The sequence below is a fragment of the Dendrobium catenatum genome, unplaced genomic scaffold (genome assembly GCF_001605985.2).
Source record: "Dendrobium catenatum unplaced genomic scaffold, ASM160598v2 fragScaff_scaffold_621, whole genome shotgun sequence".
NCBI classification, from domain to species: domain Eukaryota; kingdom Viridiplantae; phylum Streptophyta; class Magnoliopsida; order Asparagales; family Orchidaceae; genus Dendrobium; species Dendrobium catenatum.
Window position 1 is genome coordinate 12,227,745 of NW_021319083.1, and position 26,001 is coordinate 12,253,745.

A 26,001-nucleotide genomic window follows, 5' to 3' on the forward strand; every position below is an offset into this window, starting at 1 on the left:
AATTTATATTACTAATTTTTGAATAACTTAACCAAACATCTATCTATATGGTGTAAATCAACATTATTGAACTATCCTCTTAAGAGTCTCAAAGTAGGGCAAGATTTAGGTTTTATTGAGATAGCTTACTGTTTTATTTTTCAGATTATAATCACAATTTTTATTTTGCACCTCTTTTTTTTTTGTAGCTTTAAAAAGAAATTTGTACTGAAAATATGTTTTTTACGCTTATTTTAAAAAAGGGATTTTTACATACATAACATTTCAAACTATTATAATTACATATTTAACACCTAAAATTTTATATTTACTAATATACCATTTAAAACTTTTCTTTTCATCTATTCTAACACTCCCTGCTACCCCGTCAAAAATTCTCTCAGCCTCGTGTCTTCCCTTCGACCCGCCTTTCTCAGTTTTCGAGATCTTACACTCATTTGTTGCCACAGATTCACCACCGCCGGCTGTACCGTGGATGGGAAGGATCTCAGCGGCACCATTAAAGAGATTTTGGGGATGTATGTCTCCGTCGGCTGTACCATGAATGGGAAGTTTCTCAAAGACTTGCAGACGGAGATCACAAATCAAGGGGAAGTTGAAGTACCGCTTGAGTAAGTATCGTTTGAACATCGCTGGGATTCTTATGTGTTATTGGGTTTGATATTCTGTTTTCATCTTTCGAACATTTGGACAGTTAAAGTCTTATTTGACATTGCAGTGTATTGTAACTTAAGAAGGATTTGAGCGAATGTTTCTTTTAGAATTAAGTGTTGTTTTACCTCAATGTGGTTAAGTAATTTTTTTTTTTATTATTGTTGAACACTGATTGTTGAGAATTTTCTTCTTGTCTTTTTTTTTTTCAATAGCTTGCTTTATTTTCTCGTGGGAAACTTGAATTTCCGTTGATAGATAATTTCTGTGTACTGGGAACTAATAGATTCGTTGCAGATAAAGATTAATTTAAATGCATCATTGAATTTCTTTGCCCCTATTTGTCAAACAGAGAGATAGTGGCGTACTTGGGATTGAAGAGTAGTTTTTTTTTTTTCTTGAATCATAGATTTCTTGAACAGAGTTTTCTATGCTCTATGTAGCTGATGTTGAAAGTCACAATTGGTAATGTTTACCTTCTTCTCTGCATAATATGGTTGGCGCAGACTCTGTAAATTGAGGACAGGTACTCCGGAGCGAGATATCAAAAACTGGTTATGCATGCCAGGGATTTGGAAGCCATAAAGGCTGATTAGACAGAGGCCCTGAAATCAACTTCTCCTTTGAGGAGGAGCAAGTGATAAGGTGAGTTAGCGTACAACAATCGAACACCAGGGACTCGAAGCGTCTTCCCTAGTAGAAAGCATGACATCCAATCCACACCATTGTCATCGTCGTTCTCAACGTCATTCCCGGTCAGATCAAGAAATGCACTCGTCGTTCTCCAACATCGCCAACTGAAGCGATCGAGAAGGCGGGTTGAAGGTAAGACGCGAGGCTGGTAGGGATTTTTAACGAGAATAGTAACGGAGTGTTAGAATAGATGAAAGATGTGGATTTTAGGTGGTATATTAGTAAATATAAAAGTTTAGATGTTGAATATGTATTTATAATAGTTTGAAATGTTATGTATGTAAAAATCCCTTTAAAATATTATTCTCTACAATAACTTTACACAACAATAAAAAACCACCCCAAATCAAGCCTTTAGGAGTAAAAAGTTGCTTTCTCTTGCTTGATTCAATTGCCCAAATCCAATAAGCCAATTAGTTTCTTTTTAGAAGAAAAGAGATGTAATAGTGGATACAAACATTAAAAAAATGTCACTACAATCAAGCACCTATAACTCATCCTTCAAAGTTAAAAAGAAAGGTTGGTATTTTTTTAGAAGAGCCCATAAATGTAAGTTGAGGGAGAATGTTTGTGCACATTATAATGGAAAGGAGGAAACATTGAAGCCACTGAGAGTTCATAATTTACTATTAAGCTTGAGACTTTTGAGTTCTTCAAGTTTGTTATTGAACCAAGTCTAAAAGATGCAAGATGATGATATCCATGAGCACCACTTCAAGAATGCCCCCAACTTTTAGTTCATAAAAAAATAACTAAGACCCAAAAGCCAAGTAAAATCATAATCTTCTTTACAAGCAAATTTGAAAAGAAAAAAAAACCTAGTTTAAAGGGGGAAGATCCATATAACCACTAAAAGGTCAAATTGTCTTAGCAACATCCAAAAGAACCCCAAAATAGGGCATTTTATTCAGAGATATCCAATAATCACGATCTCAGTCCTTAAACACAACTTCTTCAGAGTCAAAGATATAGTTCATTAATTAGAAAAGCATTGGTGGGTGGACATTGAGCAATTTAGAGAGATTATTCTGTGTAGTACGAACACGTCTGGAGGTCAATCCAGATACAGCACGACACCCAATACATTATGCATTGGGTGATATGGCACGTCCGAATTGACCTCCGAATATGTCCTGACACCGCACATAATAATTTTTCTAGTTTGGAAACCTTTCCAATTGAGCGACGTAGCTAAAGAAGAGCTAGAAGCATACCTAGTAATAGCAAAAAAGTTAGGAGAGGGTTTGAATCCTTGCGAGATGAAAGCTCTAGAGGTAAAGGAGAGAGAGAGAGAGAGAAAAAGTATAAAGATAAAAAGGAGGTTCAAGATAGCATTGCACCTCGTACATTGCTTATGTTCTTAGATCTAAGGCTGAGAGCCCCAAAAAGAAGGGCATTGAGAGTTGAGCTTTGCATGTTTCTTATATTGCTAGATCAAATGCCTAGGATTGCATAAAGAAGACCTTATGAAGGACCTGAACTATGAAGCTTAATGAAAGGACTTATCAAGGATGTTGAGATGGTGAGTAGGGGAGGACAAGCCTCGGGTCTAAGTTAAAGGAAGTGAAAAAAGAGAATATTAGTAGAAAAAAGTCAGGATCTCTCCAAATGGAAGGTTGAAAAACCCTAGGAGGCGTGGTAAAAAGAGAAGAAAAATATGCCAAAAAAAAGGAGCTAGAGAGCGCAATAGAGAAGGTTAAATTTTCAAGAAGCCAGAGGGTCATTTATTTTGATTGTCATGTGAATGAACAACAATAATCCTTACATATGATGAATGATGAATGATGACATTGGTTTTTATTACTTTTTGTAGGGTTGATTTTTGCCTAGTAGATAGGGGCATACATTAGTTATTTTTGTATTAAAACTACGTTTTAGAAAGCAGTAAAAAAACCGTCCCAAACGAAGCCTAAATGTCCAATTCAACATTGACATAAATGTCATTATCAAATTCTTTGTAGAACAAGTATTAGAGTTTCATTAGTTTATTTGCAAAAAATTAACATTTTTAAAACTCGACTAAATCAAACTAAATTTAATCACAATTTGATCTGATTGAATAGACTAAACAAATTCATCAACCAATCCATTTAAATTGCCTTGCAAACACAATATTTTTCTAAAATGTCTAAAATGACTGAAAAAATCATCTTTCAAACCCTATTTTTAACTGGCTGATTCTCTTACCACAAAAACAGTCTAGCAGCTTTTCCAAACAAAGCCGTAAGTAACCAACATCCAAAACACTTTTGCTAACACATTAATTACACAACACACCAATCATATACTGAAAACATACTTCAAAACCATTCATCGTGAAATAAAAAAACGGTCAAAGATAGGATACAAAGCACATACAATATGCTTAAGATAAAGAGGAAAGAAATCATCAATATTCAGCAAGAAGGAAAGCAAGATCTTAGTATAGATACCTTGACGTTTGCCATCAGGTTGTGATTGGTCTTCCTCGCCCCATTGTGAAACCCCTAGTTCCATCTGGCATCTTTGGCCCAGAAATTGGCTTATTGAACAAGCCTTCGGCACTAGAGCCAGAAATGGCATTGCCATGACCTAAATTAAGAAACAAAACCACCCAAAAAAAAATTGCTTTAATGATTAAGGCTTTGTTCAGTACGGCTTAAAGCAACTTTCTAGTACTAAAAAGCTGCTTTAAGCGAAACTTTAATGCTATGCGAGATATCAGAAGATATCACTTAAGAACAGAATTTTCCACTAATCATGAAAAAAATAATCACCTTGACCGTTGGTTGGTTGATGGTGGTTACCCCTTCCACGGCTTTTGTATCTATTCCCCCGCCCTGCCTTACTTCCGTTAGCATTCTCCTCTTCCTAATACAAGGCAGAACACGCAAGTTTCATGCACAATTTGACAGAGAAAACCATATAGGATAATGCTACAGAGCATAGTACAATAATTTTACAGACCTCTTTCTCTAATCCGTTTTGGTTCAGCACAGGCATCTCCGATGCTTCAGCAACCTTAATTTTCTCTGAAAATGTATCTTTCCGTCTTTTTGGAACAAGCCCATATTTTTCCTTGGGGGAAAGAAATGTTTGGATGAATGAAAATAGTGTTACACGGGATGAATAAAAATTGGAGAAAAATGACAGTTACCATTCTTTTTAACAGAATCTGAACTCGCATGCCATTCCTCCAATTCATTTCATCGTTCAGTGTCAAAACCTTTAACCAAAATAATGAGATCATTAGGGTGAACACAAGATGAAATATATATATATATATATATATTATAAATAAACCAATATATTTTTACAAGGAATTCAAAAGATATGCTTGGAATTGACCTTGAGACTATTGTGCGTTCTCCCAAGATAAAGTGTCCTATTAAAAGTCAAATTCTCGCTTAAAACTAATAAAGAAATATCATTTCTAATATTTTCTAACAGAGTCTTTTTAGGTCTATCTCTATTCTCTACCTTTCTTAATATAAGTCAAATCTAATACCTCTACTTTCCTAACCGGGTCATCGGAAAGCTTTTGTTTTATGCAACCAAACTATCTAAGACGACTCTCTCTAATCTTATCTTCAACTGGAGCTACTCCAACCTTTTCACGTATATGCTCATTTTGTATCCTGTCTCTAAGAGTAAGTCCACTCATCCACCTGAGCATCCTCACCTTTGCAACACTTAACTTAGTATTATGCTTCTCTTTTAATGGCCAACACTCTGCACCAAAAAGCATTGCAGATCTCACCATCATCTTATAGAATTTTCCCTTAAGTTTGAGGGGAACTTTTCTATCACACAAAGATTAGTATGTTGGATAAATAAATATAAAGATTTAGATGTTAGATTTATAAATACATAAAAATTATGTGATATGTTTGTAAATCCTCCTAAACTAAAACAAGATATCAAAATAAAATTTTAATACGTACAGCAGTCTCTGCTGCCTCAACGGTGTCATACTCAACAAGCGCATGCAGCTGCACAAAAGAAAGTGATAAAATCAGAATACTAAATTAAATGTCTCAAAATAATTACACGTATGTTATTTCCCAACTGAGGCTTGTCCGATAACTAATAAAGCAGATTTTCTAAGTTAATCATCTACACCTAACATCACACGTAGCTAAAAAAGTTCAGTAGGGAGTTTGCAGCAAGTGCTCGAGTACTATGAATAAAGTAAAAATTAGAACAAACCTTACTACTGACAGCAAAATCTGCCTTCTTGAGAGTTGCTAATTGCTCCGCTGAATGCGGATTACGTATGGCAACCCCTACAATACTGAGCTTACAAATAGAAGGATCAAGTTTAGATTGTTTCTTTTTCCCTTAAAACCTTTAAAGATATTTTATGTTCAGATGATGTGAAGAACATACTGTCCAGCTGTCCCAAAGATCCTCCGGATGCTGTCTTCAGAATAATCCTCTGGCAAATTTTCAACTAGAACAGTTCGTGGCTGGTTATGCAGAAGTTTAGTCTAAAATGATGAATCAGAATTCAATAACAACATTTAAAATTGTTTGAATAATAAATATACAGAAAAGAAATATACCTTTTCATTCCGCACTTCGGCAACTGGAAGTGGATGCAGCCGTTTCACCCTTTTCCCATCAGAGCTAACAACCTGGAAAAGATGCCAACAAATACTAAATATTAAACACAACAAATGCAGAAAAATAGTGGGTATAAGAACATTTATCCTGCCAGCAAACATAAATAGTTGTCATTCAAGGAGTGCTACCTGGCTATGAAAAAGTTGAAGGGAATCAGAAATAAGCTAATCAAAGTCAAAGCATGATCTTACAACTAGGGAAGATGTCCTCAGAGCAGCCTCGATGAGAGACAGATCCTTGGTGAGTTTTTTCATCTTTTTAAATGATGAGATAAGTGTAATTGGAACTGCAGCAAACCAAATAAAATTTAATACAGAAGATAGATTAAATGGTTTTCAATACAAATTAGCTGAAATGGTAACAGATTTGAAATAATACAACGCACATCAGAGTCAAATTTAATTTCTATCATGTTCTATAAAAACAGAAATCATTAAAAAAAATGAGCTAAATGACCTTCACAACAACTAGATGGGCGATACATTCTTTCTAAAGCACGCAGAAGAGCAGCATGTGTCGATATAACAACATGCAAATCAGATTATCATCACAGTCATCTCTAATAACTAGATATCAACACTCAGTAGGCCATCAAAATCTAGTAATGGATCGAATTGTTCTAGCCACATATGCTGACATTCAAAGTGGGAGAACATATTTTGCCAACCCAGAAACTAAAAAGTAAAGTCAATCAATTTGATCTTCATTTTATTCAGCCCACTAAACTAACAACAGACCTCATTTCCATCATAGGTGTCATCTCCAGATCTCATATAATATTCATTTCAAGCAATCAGCTTAGAATTCACTAAGTACTGGCGGAGTTATGAGACCAGTACAAAGGAAATAATCCAAAGTTTCATTAATGCCCTGGTTTAGGTAGCATTCATTATGCACAGTATATCAGTGGTCGAAATCACAAAAACACTCTCTACAATGCATTGGAAAGACTGCATGATAATCAACACATTCCCATGAATGAAAGGTGTAAAGCAGGTAGCACTCATCCTGAACTAGAGATTGCAGATTTAAATACCAAAAACAGTCTCTACAATATAAGGAGAACAACAACAACAACAACAAGATCAAGCCTTTAACCCACTATGTGGGGTCGGCTATATAAATCATTTTTCTCCATTGTGTCCTATTAAAAGTTAAATTCTCATTTAAATCTAATAAAGAAATGTCATTTCTAATATTTTCTAATCAAGTTTTTTTATTTCTACCTCTACCTTTCTTAACATAAGTCAAATCTAATACATCTACTTTCCTAACCGGGTCATCGGAAGGCCACCGTTTTATGTGACCAAACCATTTAAGGCGACTCTCTCTAATCTTATCTTTAACTAGAGCTACTCTATCCTTTTCAGGTATATGGTCCTTTCGTATCCTGCCTCTAAGAGTAAAGCCACTCATCCACTTGAGCATCCTCATCTCAGCAACACTTGACTTAATATTATGCTTCTCTTTTAATGGCCAACATTCTGCACCATAAAGCATTGCAGGACTAACTATCATCTTATAGAATTTTCCCTTAAGTTTGAAGGGGATTTTTCTATCACACAACAAGCTCAATGCATTCCTCCCCTTCAATCATCCAACTTGAATTCTACTAATAATATCCCCATCTATTTCACAATCACTCTGAACAATAGACCCAAGATACCAAAATCATAAACTCTAATTAATGACTTGATCACCCAAAGTCACAATCCCCCCACTAAATATATTATTACTAAAATTACACTCTATATATTCAATTTTAAATCTACTCAAATGAAAGCCTTTAGACTCTAAGGTTGACCTCCATAATTCAATTTTACAGCCAACTCCCTCTCTAGTAGTATTATCAACAAGAAGAATATCTTCAGCAAAAAGCATACACCAACCTCGCATAAAATGTCTAGTGAGAACAACCATGACCAAAGCAAAAAGATGCAAGCTTAAGGCTGATCCTTGGTGTAATCCAACTGAAATAGGAAAATATCGCATTTAGGGTGCTAAGATCACTAATACAATAATGAGAATATCGCATAAATCAACCCTTCTCCAAACCCACCATTAGTATCCTCCTCCACCTCATTTCTGCTCCCAATCTAAAGCATAATAAATACTACAAAGAAAAACAAACAGTAACAAAATATTCTCAAGACGAATAATCAGGCAACTTAAATATACTAAATATCTTCATTTGGTCAAATGTACATGAAAATCAATATTAATTTAAAACCCAACCACTTAAATATGATGATTTTATTTTTCACATAAAAATGTGAAAACGAAATGATCAATATATTTTTTTTTTTTTTTAGAAACAACCAAATGAGCTTTAGGCTTATTTTATTTTGCACTCCAATCAAAGTACACAAAAGAACACATAAAAACACATGGAGAAGTTAAGATAGAAGACATGAGTTGAATTTTATGTGTATTTCATTAGGGATCTTACACCTAAATTTATACAAACAGAATTCTAGGTTACTTTTGGTAACTTTTACCTAAGAAAACGATTAATTACATTGAAGATACTCTACAGCTTGCACGCATGTATTTCCCTAAAAATCTGAGAGTTTTCACTCCTTGCAGAGGACTATATATTGCCACCTCTCATGTTTACAATAATGGACCACTAGCTTTGCAATCCTACATATTGCCAAGCTGACCTCTAAAACTACAATCCTAAAACTATAAGATAGATATTTTCCATGCCTAACTTGGTGGTGATATTCTGCAATGTAGAGTTTGGGTAGTCCTTTGGTTAGGCTATTGGCTAATACTTGTGTGTTTGGACATATGAATACATATTGGTCCATTTCTAAATTTTCTTTGATGAAGCGTATATCGATTTCTATGTGTTTGGTTTAGTCACATTGAACTATTTTGTGTGTGATGTTGATGGCCATTTTGTTATCACTATATAACCTCACAATATCGTTCCCATTTTATTCTAAAATCATCCAAGATAACTTTTATCAATAATAGTTCACAGATTCATTAGGACATTACCTAAAATTACGCTTCAACACAAGATTTGACAACTATTAATTGCTTCTTGTTTCCTCAAATGATTAGATTCTCACCAAGAAAAGTATAATAACTAGTAGTAGACTTACCATCTATAGGACATCCTGCCCAAACATCACCTTTGTATGACTCTCAACCAAGTCTTATATTAATTTTGAATAAGATTTATTTTCTCGATGTTGTTTTGAGATTTTGAGATATTGATGAATTTTGTATGAAATCTGCAGATGTATTTCTTTAGGATTATGCATAAATTGACTTAGAATACTTATTATATAGACTATGTGTGGACAAAATAGATAAGCTTCTCAATCAATCTTTGATACCTTCCTTTGTCAACTTTTGGCTTGTCACCGGCCTCTCCAAGTTTGTGGCAATAGTCAATTGAAAATTCTATGGGATTACATTCCATCATGTCTTTCATTTAGTTGATATAGGATGTATTTTCATCAAGCGATGAACATCTCAATCTTTTAGTGAATCAACTTTTCAAAAAAATATATTTGTGGCTTTCTCACTCTTTTACTTCAAATACTTTGAATAGTTGATCTTTCACTTTTCTTATTTCTTCAAGAACATCTACTATTGCAATCATATCATCATCCATATACATTATAAGAACTACAATTCTTAAATAGTTGGATTTATTTATAAATAGAGTATGATCTTCAAGATTTTGTTTGAAGTTCATCCTTTTTATGGTTTTGGTGAACTTCTCAAACCATGCTCTGGAGGAAAGTTTGAGATCCCATATAGAGCTTTCTTCAACCTACATACATTATTAGCATTAAAATCTTTATTAAAAAATGGTGAGGGTGAGGGTTCCATTTAGGCTTCTTCTTCTAGTTCGTCATGGAGGAATGCATTGTTTAGTTACAACTGCTATAAGGACACGTTAAGGTTGGCTACGAAGGATAAAAGTTGGATGATGTTTAGCCTTGCAATTGATAGGTTTCTCAAAAAACCAACTCCATAGATCTAAGTGTAGAATTTCGCCACTAGTCAAAGTTTATACCGTTGGAGCGTCTCATTTGCATCGTATTGATTGTATATACCACTTACATACAATTAACTTCTTCCTTCTAGAAATTATATGACCTCCCAAGTTTGACTTTCTTTTAGTGCCCTCATTTCTTCAATCATGGATTTTTCTCCTATCTTTATTTTCAAATATTTCATGGATAGTTCTTAGGATAGTGATATTTTTTATCTCAATGAGAAAGGTTTGTGAGAAGAAAATATCAAAATATTGAAAAGTGAAATAGAGTTAGCTATTGAAAGTTGGGTGCATTCTGAGGTTCTCTTTCTCATGTCATGATGGCTTCGAACTTTATCGGTGGGGTTCATACATTCACTGCATGGCGATTCATCTTGCATGGATTCAAATGATTAAGCATGCTTTGATTTAGTTTTGTACTCTTCTTTCTATCTTCTTGAGTATACATATAGTAATGGTTTAAGTTCATTTGATAAAATTTTATTGGAATTGTTGTGATGTGAAACATACATGCGGAAGAGTTACTTTGGATTGTAACTAGGGCTGCAAACGAACCGAGTCGAGTCGAGCCGAGTATGTGAGTGTTCATGTTTGTGTTCATTTAATATCAGCTTGTTCAAGTTTGGTTCATGTTAGTTCGAGCTTTATTGTGTGTTCATGTTTGGTTCATTTAAATTAATGAGTGTTCATGTTTGGTTCATGTTCAGTTCATGTTCGTTCGTTTAGTGCTTATCGAGCTTGTTCGCGAACATATTTAACGAATTTTTTTTAACTATCAAACAAATGCGTTCATGAACATATCTATGAACAAACACATTTATAATAAAAGCAATTGTCTATGTAACAAAGGCAATGATTATTTATATTTGTTAATTTTATAGTCAAATATTAATTATTTTTATCTAGCTTATTCACGAGTTCAAAATCGAACACGAATCAAGCTTTTATCGAGCTTAATATCGAGATTGTTCACGAACTTCAAATGATGTTGTTCGCGAACATAAGTGAGTCGAACGCATTAGTGTTCAAGTTTGTTTATTTAAGAATCGAGTATTTAAACTATTGTTCAAATTTGTTTGTTTAGCTAATTAAACGATCACAAACGAGCTTTAATCGAACCGAACAACGAGTAGCTCGTCGAACGTTTGGTTCGCTTGCAACCCTAATTGTAACAATAATTATTGAACATGAACGTTGCTAATTAGTAACTTATGTTTCACCCAAGTTAAATTCTTAGAACTTTAGTGAAAATATTAAGTAATGGCAAGCGATTACAAGAGATTAGCAAAACAATCGCAATAACAACGAAAACAATATAGTAGTACCAATACAAAATAAACAAGAATCCATGGCGTAACATCAAGATATAATCACTAAGAGTTCCTTCTCACTCAATCACTCTTAGGCTTTAGCGGAGGAGGACAAAGCACACGAGGAAAGAGATTATCACTAGGAAGATGGTACCGAAAACCTTCGGTGATGGAGAGGTAGCCGAGGGTGGAGGAAGTTGTTGATGACCGACGATTATCCAATGCACAGGACGGATGTGCTCTTCGATTGATAGTGTGAGTTGGTATAGAATGCGGTCGATGTATCCGTCAACGGTCTCGTCATTGCCAAAGAACACGTCAAAGAACGAGGATCCAAGAATATCCGTTCATCCTTGCTCGTCGAAGACAAATCCGTGGTCAACCTCAAGGTCGTCCATACACTAACGGTAAAAGAGAGGAAAGAATGTGTCTTCTTCTATTAGCTTCAAACAACATGAGGGTTTTGGGTTTTCCAAGGGAGATGATGCAAGTTGAGAGGGCGGCCAAGGGTGAAGAGAAGAGAGGGGCGTGTAGAGGAGAGGACTTAGGTTAGGTTGAAGAGGGGAGGGAAGTTTTAATCCAAATTGGTGTGTGATTGGGAGCCCAATTGGAAACCATGAAGAAACCCCATTAATGGGGGGAGGCCGGTGGCATTATGAGAGGGAGGAGGGTATGGGGTTAATTAGAATAGCTTCCTAATTGGTCTTCCTAATTTAGTGAAAGAATAAATCACTCCAATCTAATTTAAAATTAAATTGAAATTGGATTCAAAACTTTCCTAAAATAACATTCCAGTTTAGGAAACTATAATAATAATGGACTTCCTTTTAACCTAGCAAGAAATCCACATTACAAGAATGTCTTTACCTATGCATGCAATAACAATGTTGCAGGATACGTGCCACCAGGATATAATGTCATTAGAACGAAATTGTTACAAAGAGAGATGGATAATATTGAGAAGTTGCTCGAGCCTACTAGAGGAGTTTGGAAGAAAAAATGAGTTACTTTGATTTGTGATGGGTGGACAGATCCATAAAGAATACCACTTATCAACTTCAAGGCTGTAATAGAGAGTTATTCTATGTTTATCAAAGTTGTAAATTGTGAAGGACAGTATAAGGATAAGTTCTTCATTTCTAATTTAATCAAAGAAGTTATCATGATGGTGGGGCCTTCAAACATCATCCAGGTCATTATTGATAATGCACCTGTTTGTAGAGCTGCAGATCTACTTATAGAGCAAGCCTATCATCATATTTTCTAGACATCATGTGTTGTGCATACACTTAATCTTGCCTTGAAGAACATTTGTGCAGCTAAGAATACTGATGCAAATGAAATCATCTACAATGAATGTCATTGGATCACAGTGATTGCTGGAGATACAGTTGTACTTAGAAATTTTATTATGAATCACTCCATGAGACTCTTTATGTTCAATGATTTTTCTAATTTGAAGATGCTTGCAGTTGCTGAAACTTGATTTGCCTCAGTTATAGTGATGTTGAGAAGATTCAAAAAAATTAAAAATGCTCTTCAAGCTATGGTTATCAGTGACAAATGGTCCTGCTATAGGGAAGATGATGTTGGAAAGGCTAGGTATGTAAAAGAGAAGCTTTTAGATGATTTATAGTGGAATGAGATTGAATACATCTTAAATTTCACAAGTCCAATTTATGAGATGTTGAGAGTAGCGGATATGGATAAATCTTGTTTACATCTCATTTATGAGAAATTGGATCAATGCTAACCAAAGTAAAAGAAATTATATATAGATATGAGAGAAAAACACTTCATGAAAACTCAAGCTTTTAGGATGTTATTTATGCTATTCAAGAAGATAGGTGGAGTAAAAGTAATACACATTTATATTGCTTGACTCACTCACTAAATCTCAGGTAAATTTCAATATTTTTTCATTATTAATTTACAATTTGTTGTTTAGTAATTTCAACATTTTCTTATTATTTGGTTTTAATATTCTTTGAAAATATTCAACTAAAGAATGACTTCAAGAGGATCCTCAAAGTGTTTCTCCACTGAAAGATTTAGAAATTTTAAATATGAGGAAGACAAGTTTGAAGCGTTATTTTTCAAATGAGGAGAGAAGAAGTGTCAATATTGAGCTTGCTAAATTTTTTGGTTATTTAGAAGACTTTTATTTCTTTTCATTGATAGGTGGAGAATTGATCCAAAAATATGGTGGATTATACATGGAGCTTCAGCACCTCTACTTCAAACAATTGCCATAAAATTGTTTGGCCAAGTTTCATCCTCATCTTGTTGTGAAAGAAATTGGAGCACATACTCGTTCATCCAATCAATAAAAAGAAATAAAATTACTTCACAACGGGCTGAAGATTTAGTTTATGTGCATACAAACCTTCGGCTTCTCTCAAGAAAAGCTTCAACTTATATGGAAGGAGACAACAAGATGTGGGATGTTGCTAGAGATGGATTTGAATCTGATAGTAAAGCTTGTATTCACAAGCAAACCTAACCTAAATCAAGTACCAAACAAAGAAAAATGTTGTCCACCGCAAGAAAACAGCCCAAACAATGGAAAATATGAGAGAAACTTAGGAGAAAATCGTAGGAAAGCAATTGCAAACACTTGTATTCCACTAGTAGATGAAAAGCACTTGCAAGATACAATTTTCCTTCAATTCGAAAGGAAGGAAATACTCTCCAGTCTCCACAATCTCCGGCAACGCCAAGAGCCCATAACAAACCTAGATCTCAAAACAAGATTCAAATTCAAGATAATCCCCCCTTTTCCTCCTAACCTCCTAATTAACCATAAAGGAGTTTTACAAATTGTCTAAACAGCCCCTCTCATTCAAAACTTCCCTCCCAAAACTCCTCCTTGGCCCCCCACGGGTTCCGCCTGTGCCGCTCGATTCAGCTCCTGTGCCGCTCGGTTCCGCTCCTGTGCCGCTCGGTTCCGCCTGGAGTAAGTGAGGACAGGTCCGGACTGGACCGGTCCAGCCGGCCCCTCCTGGGCCGGCCTAACAGAATCTCTTGAGGATATGAGAATATTATAAATTGCTAATCTTTCACTTGATGAGCCTGAATTGGAAGCTATGATATTCATTGAAGATGATATGTAAATTCAAAGACAAACCACTGAAGAAGCTAATCCTATCATTCCTTCTATTGAATAGTTAAAACTTCATTTGCTGGACAATTTATATTTTTTTTTTGTTGTTATACTAGACATTTAAATATTTAATGCTTACTTTTGTTTTGATATAATAAGATACAATACTACAAATGATGTTGCTTTCAATTTTTTTGTCATTTTAAATATAATGCTTTGATTAATTTGTTATTTTTTATGTATGATTTATATATTATAATGCCATATCCGCGCCGTATTCGTATCCTGTATTTTTAAGAATTACCATGTCCCGTATCGTGTCGCCGTATCTGTATCGGTGCAACACAGTCCGTCAACCTCTTGAAATTTCCCTTACTTCCTCCTACTGGCTTCTCTCTGGTGGCCTCACGAAATCCTCTTGTTGTAGGACCCTTGGGTGCTAACAAGGTGTTCGTCATCCTGTAAGAGCCTCCTGAATTGTTGCTCCTAGCTCCCCTCTTTTCTTCAAAATCAAACCCCTTTCTTCCATATTCCCCTTCTTTTCTTTCCCAACCAACACCCCGTGATTCATGCCCCTCATACCCATGCCTCCCTCCATACCTTCCACCTCTTCATATCAATTTAATTTAATTTATTCATATCAATTTAATTTAATTTATTCATATGTATGACTGGTTTGTTAGCAAAATGAGCTCTGCTGCTGGCGGGAGTGGATTAGGTGAAGATTCAAAAAAACTATCTGTAGAAACTGATAAACCGTTATGGATTCATGTTACAATGTTAGGAAAAACATTTGAGGAGGGAATGTGTCATTCAAATGCAATTATTGTGGTGGCACCTACAAAGGATCTTATTCTAGGGTGAAGGCGCATCTACTTGAAATTTTTAGCCATGGAATAAAAATGTGTCCTAAGATTACTACATTGCAGTTGATTGAAATGAACAGACTAGTTAATGAAGCTGAATCTAGGATCCAAAGGACACTCCCTAAAGAGATACCCTTGCCATCTACTCATGGCTCATCCCACACTTCTTTCTCATCTGTGAGAGTTGATCAAGCTTTATCATTTAAAAGTGAAGGATATGAAACAAAGAAAAGAAAATGAGTAGCCAGTAGTCCTCTAGAGAAGGCTTTTAAGTTGGCGTCGATGAGAGGAATTAGATGGTGAAATAGCAAGGATGTTTTTTTCAGCGGGACTTCCTTTCAACCTTGCAAGGAATCCTCATTATAAAAATGCATTCATTTTTGCATGTAACAACAACTCGCAGGATATGTTCCACCTGGCTACAATGCATTAAGATCGAAATTATTGGAAAGAGAAAGAGCACATATTGAGACAATGCTTGAACCAACAAAAGGAGTGTGGAAAGAAAAAAAGGTGTTAGTTTGGTGTGTGATGGTTGGACAGATCCTCAAAGAAGACCCCTTATTAATTTCATGGTCATTACAGAGAATTACTCAATGTTCATTAAAGCAGTGAATTGTGAAGGAGAATACAAGGATAAATATTTTATTGCCAATTTGATTAAAGAGGTGATAGTCATGATTGGGCCTTCAAATATTGTGCAGGTTATTACAGATAAAGCACCAATGTGTATAGCTACAGAATTATTGGTGGAGCAAACTTATCCCCATATATTTTGGACACCCTGTGTTGTGCACACTTTAAATCTTGCTCTAAAAAATATTTGTGCAGCAAAGAATATAGAGGCTAATGAAATCATCTATGCTGAATGTCATTGGATAACATTGGTTGCAGATGATGCTATTCTGATCATAAATTTAATTATGAACCATTCGATGAGACTTTCAATATTTAATGATTTCTCCCACTTGAAAATATTAGCTGTTACTGAAAATCATTTTGCCTCTGTAATAATCATGTTGAGAAGATTCAAACAAATTAAAAATGCTCTTCAATTTATGATGATTAGTGATAAGTGTTCTTGCTATCGAGAAGATGATGTTGGGAAGGCAAGATATGTTAAAGAAAATGTCTTAGATGATTTGTGGTGAGATAATGCAGACTATATTTTGACTCTCACTGATCCAATTTATGATATGTTGAGAGAGGCTGACATAGATAAATCATGCCTACATTTGATTCATGAGATGTGGGACTCTATGTTAACAAAAATGAAAGAAATTATATACATATATGAAAGAAAGTCACATGATGAAAACTCAAGTTTTTAGAGCATTGTCTATACCATTCTTGAAGATAGGTGGAGCAAAAGCAACACACCTCTGCATTGTTTGACTCATTCATTAAATCCAAGGTATATTTATATTCATCTTTTAAATTAATTTAAATTTGTTGATAAATAAACAGATAATTTATATGTTTTGTATTATTTGAAGGTATTCAATTAAAGAATGGCTTCAAAAAGACCCTCAACGTGTCTCACCACAAAAAGATTTAGTAGTTTCAAATATAAGAAAGATATGCCTAAAAAGATATTTTCCAAATGAGGATGAGAAAAGAAAAATTAATATAGAACTCGCAAAGTTCTTTGGATATTTAGAGGATTTTGGTGATCAAAAATCTTTGGTTGATAGATGGAGGATGGATCCGAAAATGTGGTGGTTGATTCATAGAGCTTCAGCACCGCTTCTTCAAACAATAACAATAAAACTTTTTGGTCAAGTATCATCCTCTTCCTGTTGTGAGAGAAATTGGAGCACATACTTATTTATTCAATCAATGAAGAGGAATAAAATGACTCCACAACGTGCTGAAGATTTAGTTTATGTGCATACAAATCTTCGTCTTCTATCAAGAAAAACTCCACTTTATATGACAGGTGATAACAAGATGTGGGATGTTGCTGGAGATGGGTTCGAGTGCCTTGATGATATGGGATTATTGGAGGTTGCAAATCTTTCTCTAGATGAACCAAAGTTGAAAGCAATGATATTCAATGATGATGATATTGAAGGCCAAAGACCAACATCTGAATCTATTTCTATCATTCCCTCTATTGAGTAGTTGGACCTTCAAGTTGTCATTTTTACTATAATGTCACCTTAATTTCTATATATTATATTAAAAAATTATTATGTCGTATCCACGCCGCACTCGTGTCCTATATTTTTAAAAATTGTCGTGTCCCGTGTCCGTGTTGTGTCGTGTCCGTGTCGCCGTGTCCATGTCGGTGCATCATAGCATACAACAAAATGACATTAGGACAATGGAGCCTAAGCCTATGAGAGTAAATGGCATGGGTAAGGCAGATATGAATTGGGTTGAATTCATCACACCCACATACAGCTATGAGAAACCAGGAATGCATTAATCATCCAACATGGTAAGATAAATGAGCATAGGGATCGTTCACTCATAAGATACTTGGTAAAGATCATGTACTTCACTATACTTACTTCAAGGCTTGACTGGATATCGATGACTTACCATCCCAAAGCACCGAAATAGATTATTGGTATGTATCTAAATCTTCATAATACAATTGCATAATTTCATATACTTTCTAATAGCTTGCTTTTTTGATACAACACCATGACTTCTTAGATTTTGAGGCATTACAACTATTCTTGAGGTCAGCCTAGTTTAGCATGTAATAAATAGGAAGGAATTATGTCACCGAAGGGTGCACTTTATAGATGACAAGTATAGAGATGAAGCTGAAGAGGATAGTATAAGTGTACAACCATGTCCTCTAGAGTTGGGGGTCCAGGACCATCGACTTATGAAAATACGGATACTTATACATATCCAGGCACATTGCATCACAAGATAATATAAAACAGAGCAATACACATTTTTTTATACAGTGGCTATCATTTGACATATTTTGGAGCATCTCATAATCAATATACCACCTTACATAGCTACAAACACCATCGTTACTCTTTCCGTCAGCACCTTTTTGGATGGCACCAAGGTCATCATCTTCAGCATTGCATTTCACTAAACAATATTGAATGGCACCTCCAGTTCTACAACAACGGCCGTAGATTATGAACACAATCTAGTCAAGCATTTATGCTACATGCACTACGGGAGGACAATGGCAAAGTTGTCCAAAGCATCATCAACAAGAGTGACACTTACGTGCCCCAATTTACTACGCATCAGAACTTAGGAGATATGTTAGACCAGTCCAATTTGAATTAGGGGATTCAATTAAATATTGCTTTGGAGGGAACAACTCAATTAAATATTACTTTGGGAGGGGACAACTCAATTAATATTGCTTTGGGAGGGAACAACTCAATTAAATATTGCTTTGAGATTTTAATTGCTTTGAGAGGGAAAAATTGAATTAGGGGTTGTTTAGGGATTTTATAATATTCTTTGCTTTAAATAGCTTCTCTTGTAAGGGTTAGGGTTTCATCTTGAATTTGGTTGAAATTTGAGATCTCTTAGGTTTAGTTGTTTTGGGCTCTAGCGGCGTCTAGAGATTTGGGAGAGATAGATCCTCCTCTCGAATAGAGGATCAATTGTCTTGCTTTATTTCTTCCGTTAGTTTGATTTCTTCAATAAAAACTATTGTTTTGTTGATTTTCCCATGGGATTTGTGGGGCATTTTGCTGTTTTTTCGTCTCTATTAATAGGTATTACTTCAAATCTTCATGTGTTTCCTATCAAATTGGTATCAGAGTGCTTTCTTGGGCGGAAAAATATGATATCTTCGCTATCAACTGCAATGATCTAATTAATGACAACAAATAAGATGGAGGCGTTGGAAGGCGAGATGGAGCAATTCAAAACCGGGGAGGAGAAGTTCTCTACTATGAAAGAAAGATTTTTATATATGGAAAACCGATTTAGAAGGAAGGAGGAGATGTTAAGAAGGCTCTTGGAGATGCAAACAAAAACTTCAAGAGAATGGTTTCGATGGCTAACCCTAACCAAGATTTGACAGGGATTCCCTTGGCTGAAGTGAAGCAAGAGGAGTTTGACAAGGGGATTTTCTTTCATCAAGAGCCACCTCATGTGGCTCTGATAAAGAGTGGATCAGGGTCTCTGGATGAGGGGACAACAAAGATGAAATTTTTTGGTGGAGGCAATAGGGCGGCCAACCACTATGAGAGGTATTTTAGGGTGGAGCCACTCATCGGAGAATGAGGGGGTTAAGAGCTACCTCCTAGGGCTCCGAAAATGGGCAGAATAGGGTTATCGGATGGGGGAACAGCAAGAATGGCATTTCATGGTGAAGGTGGTGGGATGGCCGACTCCTATGGGAGGTCTTTTGGGTAAGGGAAGAGGATGACCGAAGGAGGGGGATGGGCCGAATCATGGTGATCGGGTCATGTGAGGCGAAGGGAAGGAAGGTGGGATTCCCACACACGATACATGCGGGAAATATGGATGGATCACGACAACCGCTATGCTGGAGAAGGAAGAAGCTATTGGGGTGGTAGTGATCCTAGGGTGAGGAAGTTGGGATGCCAGTGTTTAAAAGGGATGATGCTTATGGGTGGGTGTACCTGGTGAAGATGTATTTCATGGCGAATGGGTTGACTGAGGAGGTGAAGTTTACTATGGCATGGTTATGTCTAGAGAGGAAAGCTTTAGTTTAGTTCCAGTGGACGATAGCATAGCCACTAACAGAGCAGCTGAACAAAGTTATCAAAAAGTTCCAACCCTCCACCTTGAGGACAAGGTAGACCTTTGGGAGGAGAGTATTGTTAGACCGGTCCAATTTGAATTAGGGGATTCAAATAAATATTGCTTTGGAAAAAAGGGAATGGCCGTTTTAAAAATTTTGCCTGCAAAAAATATAAGTTCATGTCTATTAATTATTAACTTCAAATTATCTAAATCTTTCAAAACATTTATAAAGAGCTATGGCAGTTTTAAAAAAATACCAAATCATGCAGCTTAATTGTGATTTGGCATCTATCATGGCAAGATTCTTCCATGGTGACAAGCAAATCGTGCTTGTATTCTATGATGAAGTCTTGTTTAAAAATTTTCAATAAACTATCTGGTTCTTCTTACAAATTTATATTAGTTCTATTTTAAAATTTTTAACTAATATATAAAAGGCCAAAAAAATGTCGGGTAAATGTGGAAGATTAAAGAGGATACCATATCACCAAGGTGGTGGAACAAAAAGGATTATGATAATCAAGAATGGTAAAGACGAAACACCAATAATTACACTGTTAGGTAACCCAATGAAAGAAATGAAAAGATGTAAGTAAATTTATATAAAAATAAAGAATAGAGGGGCAATCGAACAGAGGTAAACATTATAAAAGAAAAAGGTTTGAAATACTCAGCTTTGCAGAAAAATAATGAAAGATATCAAAAGATGGGAAAAGGCTTAGAAAATAAAAATGGAGCAAAGCGTCTTAAGTCCAACTACATACCATGAATAGTGTGGCTTTATCTAAGTAATAAGGGAATGGTTGATATGAATCAACCATAGAAAAATAAATGCATCCTTCCAACGAGAATAATAACCACACCAACAACTTTAAAATAAAATGCGGCTACAGAAGCTATAAGACACTATAAAGATACTATGACCTGCAATATCTTTCACCGCAATAAGGTATTTCCAATGCGACATACTTTCAAGATAACACGACCTGCAATGTCTTTCACTTGCCATAAGGCAATGCTTAACAAGAACCCTTTTAAATTGGTTGCATTACTAATGCCAAGTCATCAATTTGTTGCACCGCACTGGCCAATTGCCAAAGGTGCCAATTTGCCAGAACAACAATAACTCAATAAATAAATAAATGAAAAGCATAGTCTATGGTGAATGATATCCATCTCAAATATGACTATGATACCTTTAGTGAAATTGGCAGCCACATACATGTTAAAATAATGATCAATTCAGTTTAGCAAATAAAAAATTCAATTGCCAAGTATGTCGTGAGCAAACTTCATTTTATAAAATACTAAACATTAGTTTGTATGATATTATAAAGAACATGGTATCACTTGTACCATCTAAATTCTTTCATAAAATAGTCTTGAGGCAACCAAAAAAACACTAGAAATTTTCGTAGATGTGTTGTGTGCTGCATGTCCAAAACGCTTGACTGATACTAAAAAATACGGAGGTAGATACAAATACACATTGTAGCAATTATTCCTAGTAACAGAGAGAATCAGAATGCAATTTTGTTCTTAGTCACTCAGGCCGTAACTAGAAGCTCGGCACAACTACAAAACAGCTGCACCAGGAGTATCATCTAGTGAACAAAACCTGTCATAAGTACCTGCATTGGCTCATCAAGTTCATCTCTATTCTTAGGTCATCAACTATATGGCTTTCTATAGGTTCAGCATAAACGTAGGCCAATCAATAGGCAGATGAGTGAATATGATTGACAGAAGGAACCTCTTCTCAGTAGAAAATCAAAATACCACAAGATTTCTAACCATAACTCAAAATACACCTCAATTCTACAAGGATGACTAACAGGCAATTAAAGGAAGTTGTCTATGGTGTAAATCAACCAAAATAGAAAACATGAAATGCAAGGAGGGCATAATGAGGATTAAGAAAAGTTAATCGTAGAATTTAATTTTCACGATCAGAATACAAGTGTGGATACAGAAAACCTTCAAAAGCATTAATTTGCCAACAATTAAATATACAATGGGCCAAAGGATAAAAAAAAAGTGGGGAAACAAATCAAAATTATATCATAATGTTGCAAGCGAGCAAGGGAGCGGAACAAGAACAATTTGGGGTCTTGTTCAACTTGATTCTTAATAATCAAGCCAATCATGAACAGTCTCAACTCATTGACAAAGCAAAAACTATTATTCCGTCCAAATCATTTACCATCAAGCCAAACATGAATAATAAACAAAATTGATAAAAATCAAATGTATCAACAAAGCTTTGTTTGAAGATTTGAATGCATGCAAAAAAGCAAGTTATTCACAGTACAACTTATTTTGAGCATCATAAAACCTAAAGCATATACTATCCCTTATTATGAACATATATTCATCCATTTTTATAGAAAATTACATGAATAAAAAACGACTTAACTTCTTTAGGTATTTATACACACACAAATGCGCACCATGAATTCTTATCGAGCAGACAATAATTGAGCTGGCTGCCTTGCTCTTGTGTTTGTCCGCTAATTGAGTAAAAGAATTGAAAAGTTTTGCTTAATCCTGGCGCATTTGCTTTATGAAAGAACCAAACAAAAGCAATTGTGAAGCCAAAGGTTCTTGACAAACAAACAGCATTTTTATGCAACCCTAATAACAGAGTAAAGATTAAACAGGAGAACTGCATTTGCCACTATTGACACGTATTCTTCTTAAAAATAACAAATGTTTGGAAATTAAATTTTGGCGCAGATTCTCTAATGCTTTGACATGTCATTCCCAGCATAACAAAGTACTGGCCCAACAGAATAATCTTTCCCAATCAAGACTCTAAGAAGATTTCAACTAGCTGGCCGAAAAAAAAAAAAAGTGAGATGACACAAGATCAATCAGTCATTCTTACCATACCCCTCCTTGTCCTTCCTCACTTGCTTCAACAGAAACGCATCGTTGGGAAGATTTTCATCACTGAAGTAATACTCAACCTATAAAAGTGCCAGTAATCAACTCAACCAAAAACCAAATAAAATGCAAAAACAAAACATTTCAATGCCATTAAAGGAGAAGAACATTAAGGTAAACTACATAAATAATCACGAGAGAATCACCTGCCGCACGATCTTATCAAAGAGAACATTGTGAAGGGAAGCAGCAGCGGAAGACACCGTATCGTCCTGGGTAACAGGACGTGAACCCTCATCCACCGGCTCGCAGTCTTCGAGATGGTCTTGGGTTTCGGAATCTTGGGGATCTCCGGATGTATCCGCAATGAAGTGGTCTTTGGAAGCGGGAGAATCGCCGGCGGCCAGAGGAGGAGGGGGAGGGGAAGAAGCCCGCCCTTGGGTTCCCATGAAAACAATATGCGCAAGCGGCCGGCCCTTTTCCCCCAGCTCGACCACGTCCCGCTTTCCATGTATTTATTACGAGGTCTGGGCCGGATGGATAGCACCGGTTTAGGCTAGCGATGGGCCCGGCTCACTCCATTTGATATGTTTTATAATTTTGAAAAGTAATAGTCAATCATCCTTGAGCTTCAATAATCCTTTGAACCAAATAATGATAACTAAAATTATGCTTGGAATATAAATTTTATTAAATTTAAATTTATATATATATATATATATATATATATTTGAATGATTAAGATTTATGATATTTGTAATATAAACAAATAATTTAAAAAGTTATATTTTACCTCAATTAAATATTAATCTTTAAATATTATATTATAGGGTGAGATATGTTGAATAAAAAAAGGGTTTTATTCTTAAAAAAATAGTAGATTAGTTCACTGCATATGTACACCTTGATATACAATACTTGTAACATGCAAGGATTAGCCGAGTTCGCCACAAAGAAGCTCGACCAAGAGGTGCACCCATCTAGAACATACCTCGGTTAGAGAAGATTTGCCCTGGTTAAGATCCAAAAAAGACATGCACTCACCCAGTGAAGGTTGGATCAGAGGTTGAGGAAACACATATGCCTGATAAGAATTTGACTGAGGGAGAAACACTACTCAACAATCTCGACTCAAGGAGGTACTCACCCCATAAGAAATCACCCAAAAGGAAGACTCAACCTAGGGGTAATTTATTGCCCATCACCATTACAAAGAGAAAGTAATCAAAATAATTATCACAGAAATCTAGCACAACAAACAACAAATCAACCAGCACACATTTCACATGTACATCATCATATCACAGAAACAGAAAGAGAAACACCAGCCAAACAAAAGCTAAAAGTCGTGTCCTAACAAACAAATTTAGATGTGTATAGTAGGCTGTTTGATTTATATATGTTATATTTAGGGTAATTTAATTAAAGTTATTTTCTGTTCTGATTTGTTGAAAGTCAAAGGAGACCTTTAATTCAAATTGAAATATTAATGTCTTAAGATTCATTTTAAAGATTTATCTTTAGTGTTTAATGAAACTATCTTTATTGCTCATCGGGGCCGCAAGGTTTATTTCACTCTCATTGTGGCTAACTTCATAGTCTCGTAGGTCCGGATTACCCAATAGTATTTTTTAGATTAGTTTAGTTGGTTAGAAATTAAGGGTTGATTAATTGATTTTAAACGGTTGATTTACTGTTTGATTAAGTTTTAAAGACTAGACTCCCTTGGGACCCCTCATACAAACTATAACATTAGAGAGGACAGTCCAAGCATAGCCACAAAGTCTTGTTCATATGCGTGTAACACTTAATAATATATTATTTATTATTTATGTGCACTTAACTTTTTTTTAGCTCTTCTAACCCTACAAATAAAAGTTTGAAAGGTATTTTTAGAATATTTATATTATTTTTACTCTTATTAGTTATTATCCCAACAATTCATATTGGAGTAGTGTTGTCATTAAACTTAATTGTTTTGTTAACCACTTGGTCCGTATAAATGCTATAATTATGTTTATAATATAAAATTTATTATAAGTAAATTTGATACGTAATAAAAAATTATCTTGATCGGGGATGAATCTCGATGCAAAATCAAGTTGGAAACTTCCAAAATTAAAATTGGAACCATATGAACTCCGATTTCAGCAAACTTATAGTCAAACTGAACGTCTCAGAAATATGAACCCAACGACACCAAATTCGATTCAATCTGAGCCCAAATGAGTCCAAATCAATGACCCGAAGCACTGTTGGAAGGTTCGAACCACAATTTGGATTACCAAATGGTTTCCAAACATTACGTGCTTATAGTCAAATCGAGTAGCTCGATGAGACAAATCCAACGAGCCCAAGATCGTCGAATTCCGACATCATTAAGACTTTCAAATGTCTGACGAACGGTCCACGATCAAGGGATTTAATATCGGCTATCCATCTAAACCACTATCCATTTGCCCTTGATCTCCCACCTATTTATGGGCCATGCCACTCTAGGAATCTATAAATAGATCCTTCCTCCCTTTTAAAATGGAGGCTCGAAGCAAGAGAGCAAGAGAGAGAGATCTGAGATCGCTCTTGCCTCCTCGCTCCTTCTCGACCACCGCCAGGACTTCTGCCGGACCACCAATTGACACCCAGACTTCTATCAGGCCACCAACTCATGCCCAGAGTTCTACCATAGTACCGCCCTACTACAACGATCTTTCTGGCTCTGGTCTCCTATCTACTATGGTCTTTCCGACATTTATCCTATCAACTATGGTCCTGCCGACCAAACAAGCATAACTATGTTAATTTTTGTAACTCCCACAATGTAATGCGCTCTATATGATGTACATTTGTAACATCAAGCCAAGGCCTTCTCCCTAAGAAGGGCCTCATTTGTAATCGACTGCAAATACTAGTGGATTCATTCAAACTGGGCCATAACCTTTAGTTTTTCCCCTTTTTCCAGGGGTTTCCACGTAAAAACTCTTGTGTCTCTTATGAACGCTACACCCTCTCTCTTTTCTGATTGCATGTTGGATCTTTGTGCAATGCTAAGACGTTAAACTTCATATTTCTCTACCGCTACAAATATTCTAGGATGCAACAAAATTGATTAAATAAACAATATATTATTTTTTTTAGAAGGATTGAATTACTTAAGCT

The 26,001-nt window shown here is 35.4% G+C and overlaps 1 protein-coding gene across 1 annotated transcript; it reads right to left on the bottom strand.

Moving 5' to 3' along the window:
- Window positions 1-3,491: 3,491 nt before the first annotated feature.
- LOC110112470 (la-related protein 6A) lies at window positions 3,492-23,343 on the bottom strand. Its single transcript, XM_020844711.2, has 11 exons — window positions 23,052-23,343; window positions 22,847-22,928; window positions 6,141-6,235; window positions 5,889-5,960; window positions 5,713-5,813; window positions 5,533-5,617; window positions 5,268-5,315; window positions 4,481-4,549; window positions 4,291-4,401; window positions 4,101-4,194; window positions 3,492-3,915 (listed from the first exon to the last, which is right to left on the bottom strand). Exons 1-11 carry the CDS (start codon window positions 23,292-23,294, stop codon window positions 3,791-3,793), a joined length of 1,125 nt encoding a protein of 374 aa, XP_020700370.1. The 5' UTR covers window positions 23,295-23,343; the 3' UTR covers window positions 3,492-3,790.
- Between the last annotated feature and the right edge of the window lie 2,658 nt (window positions 23,344-26,001).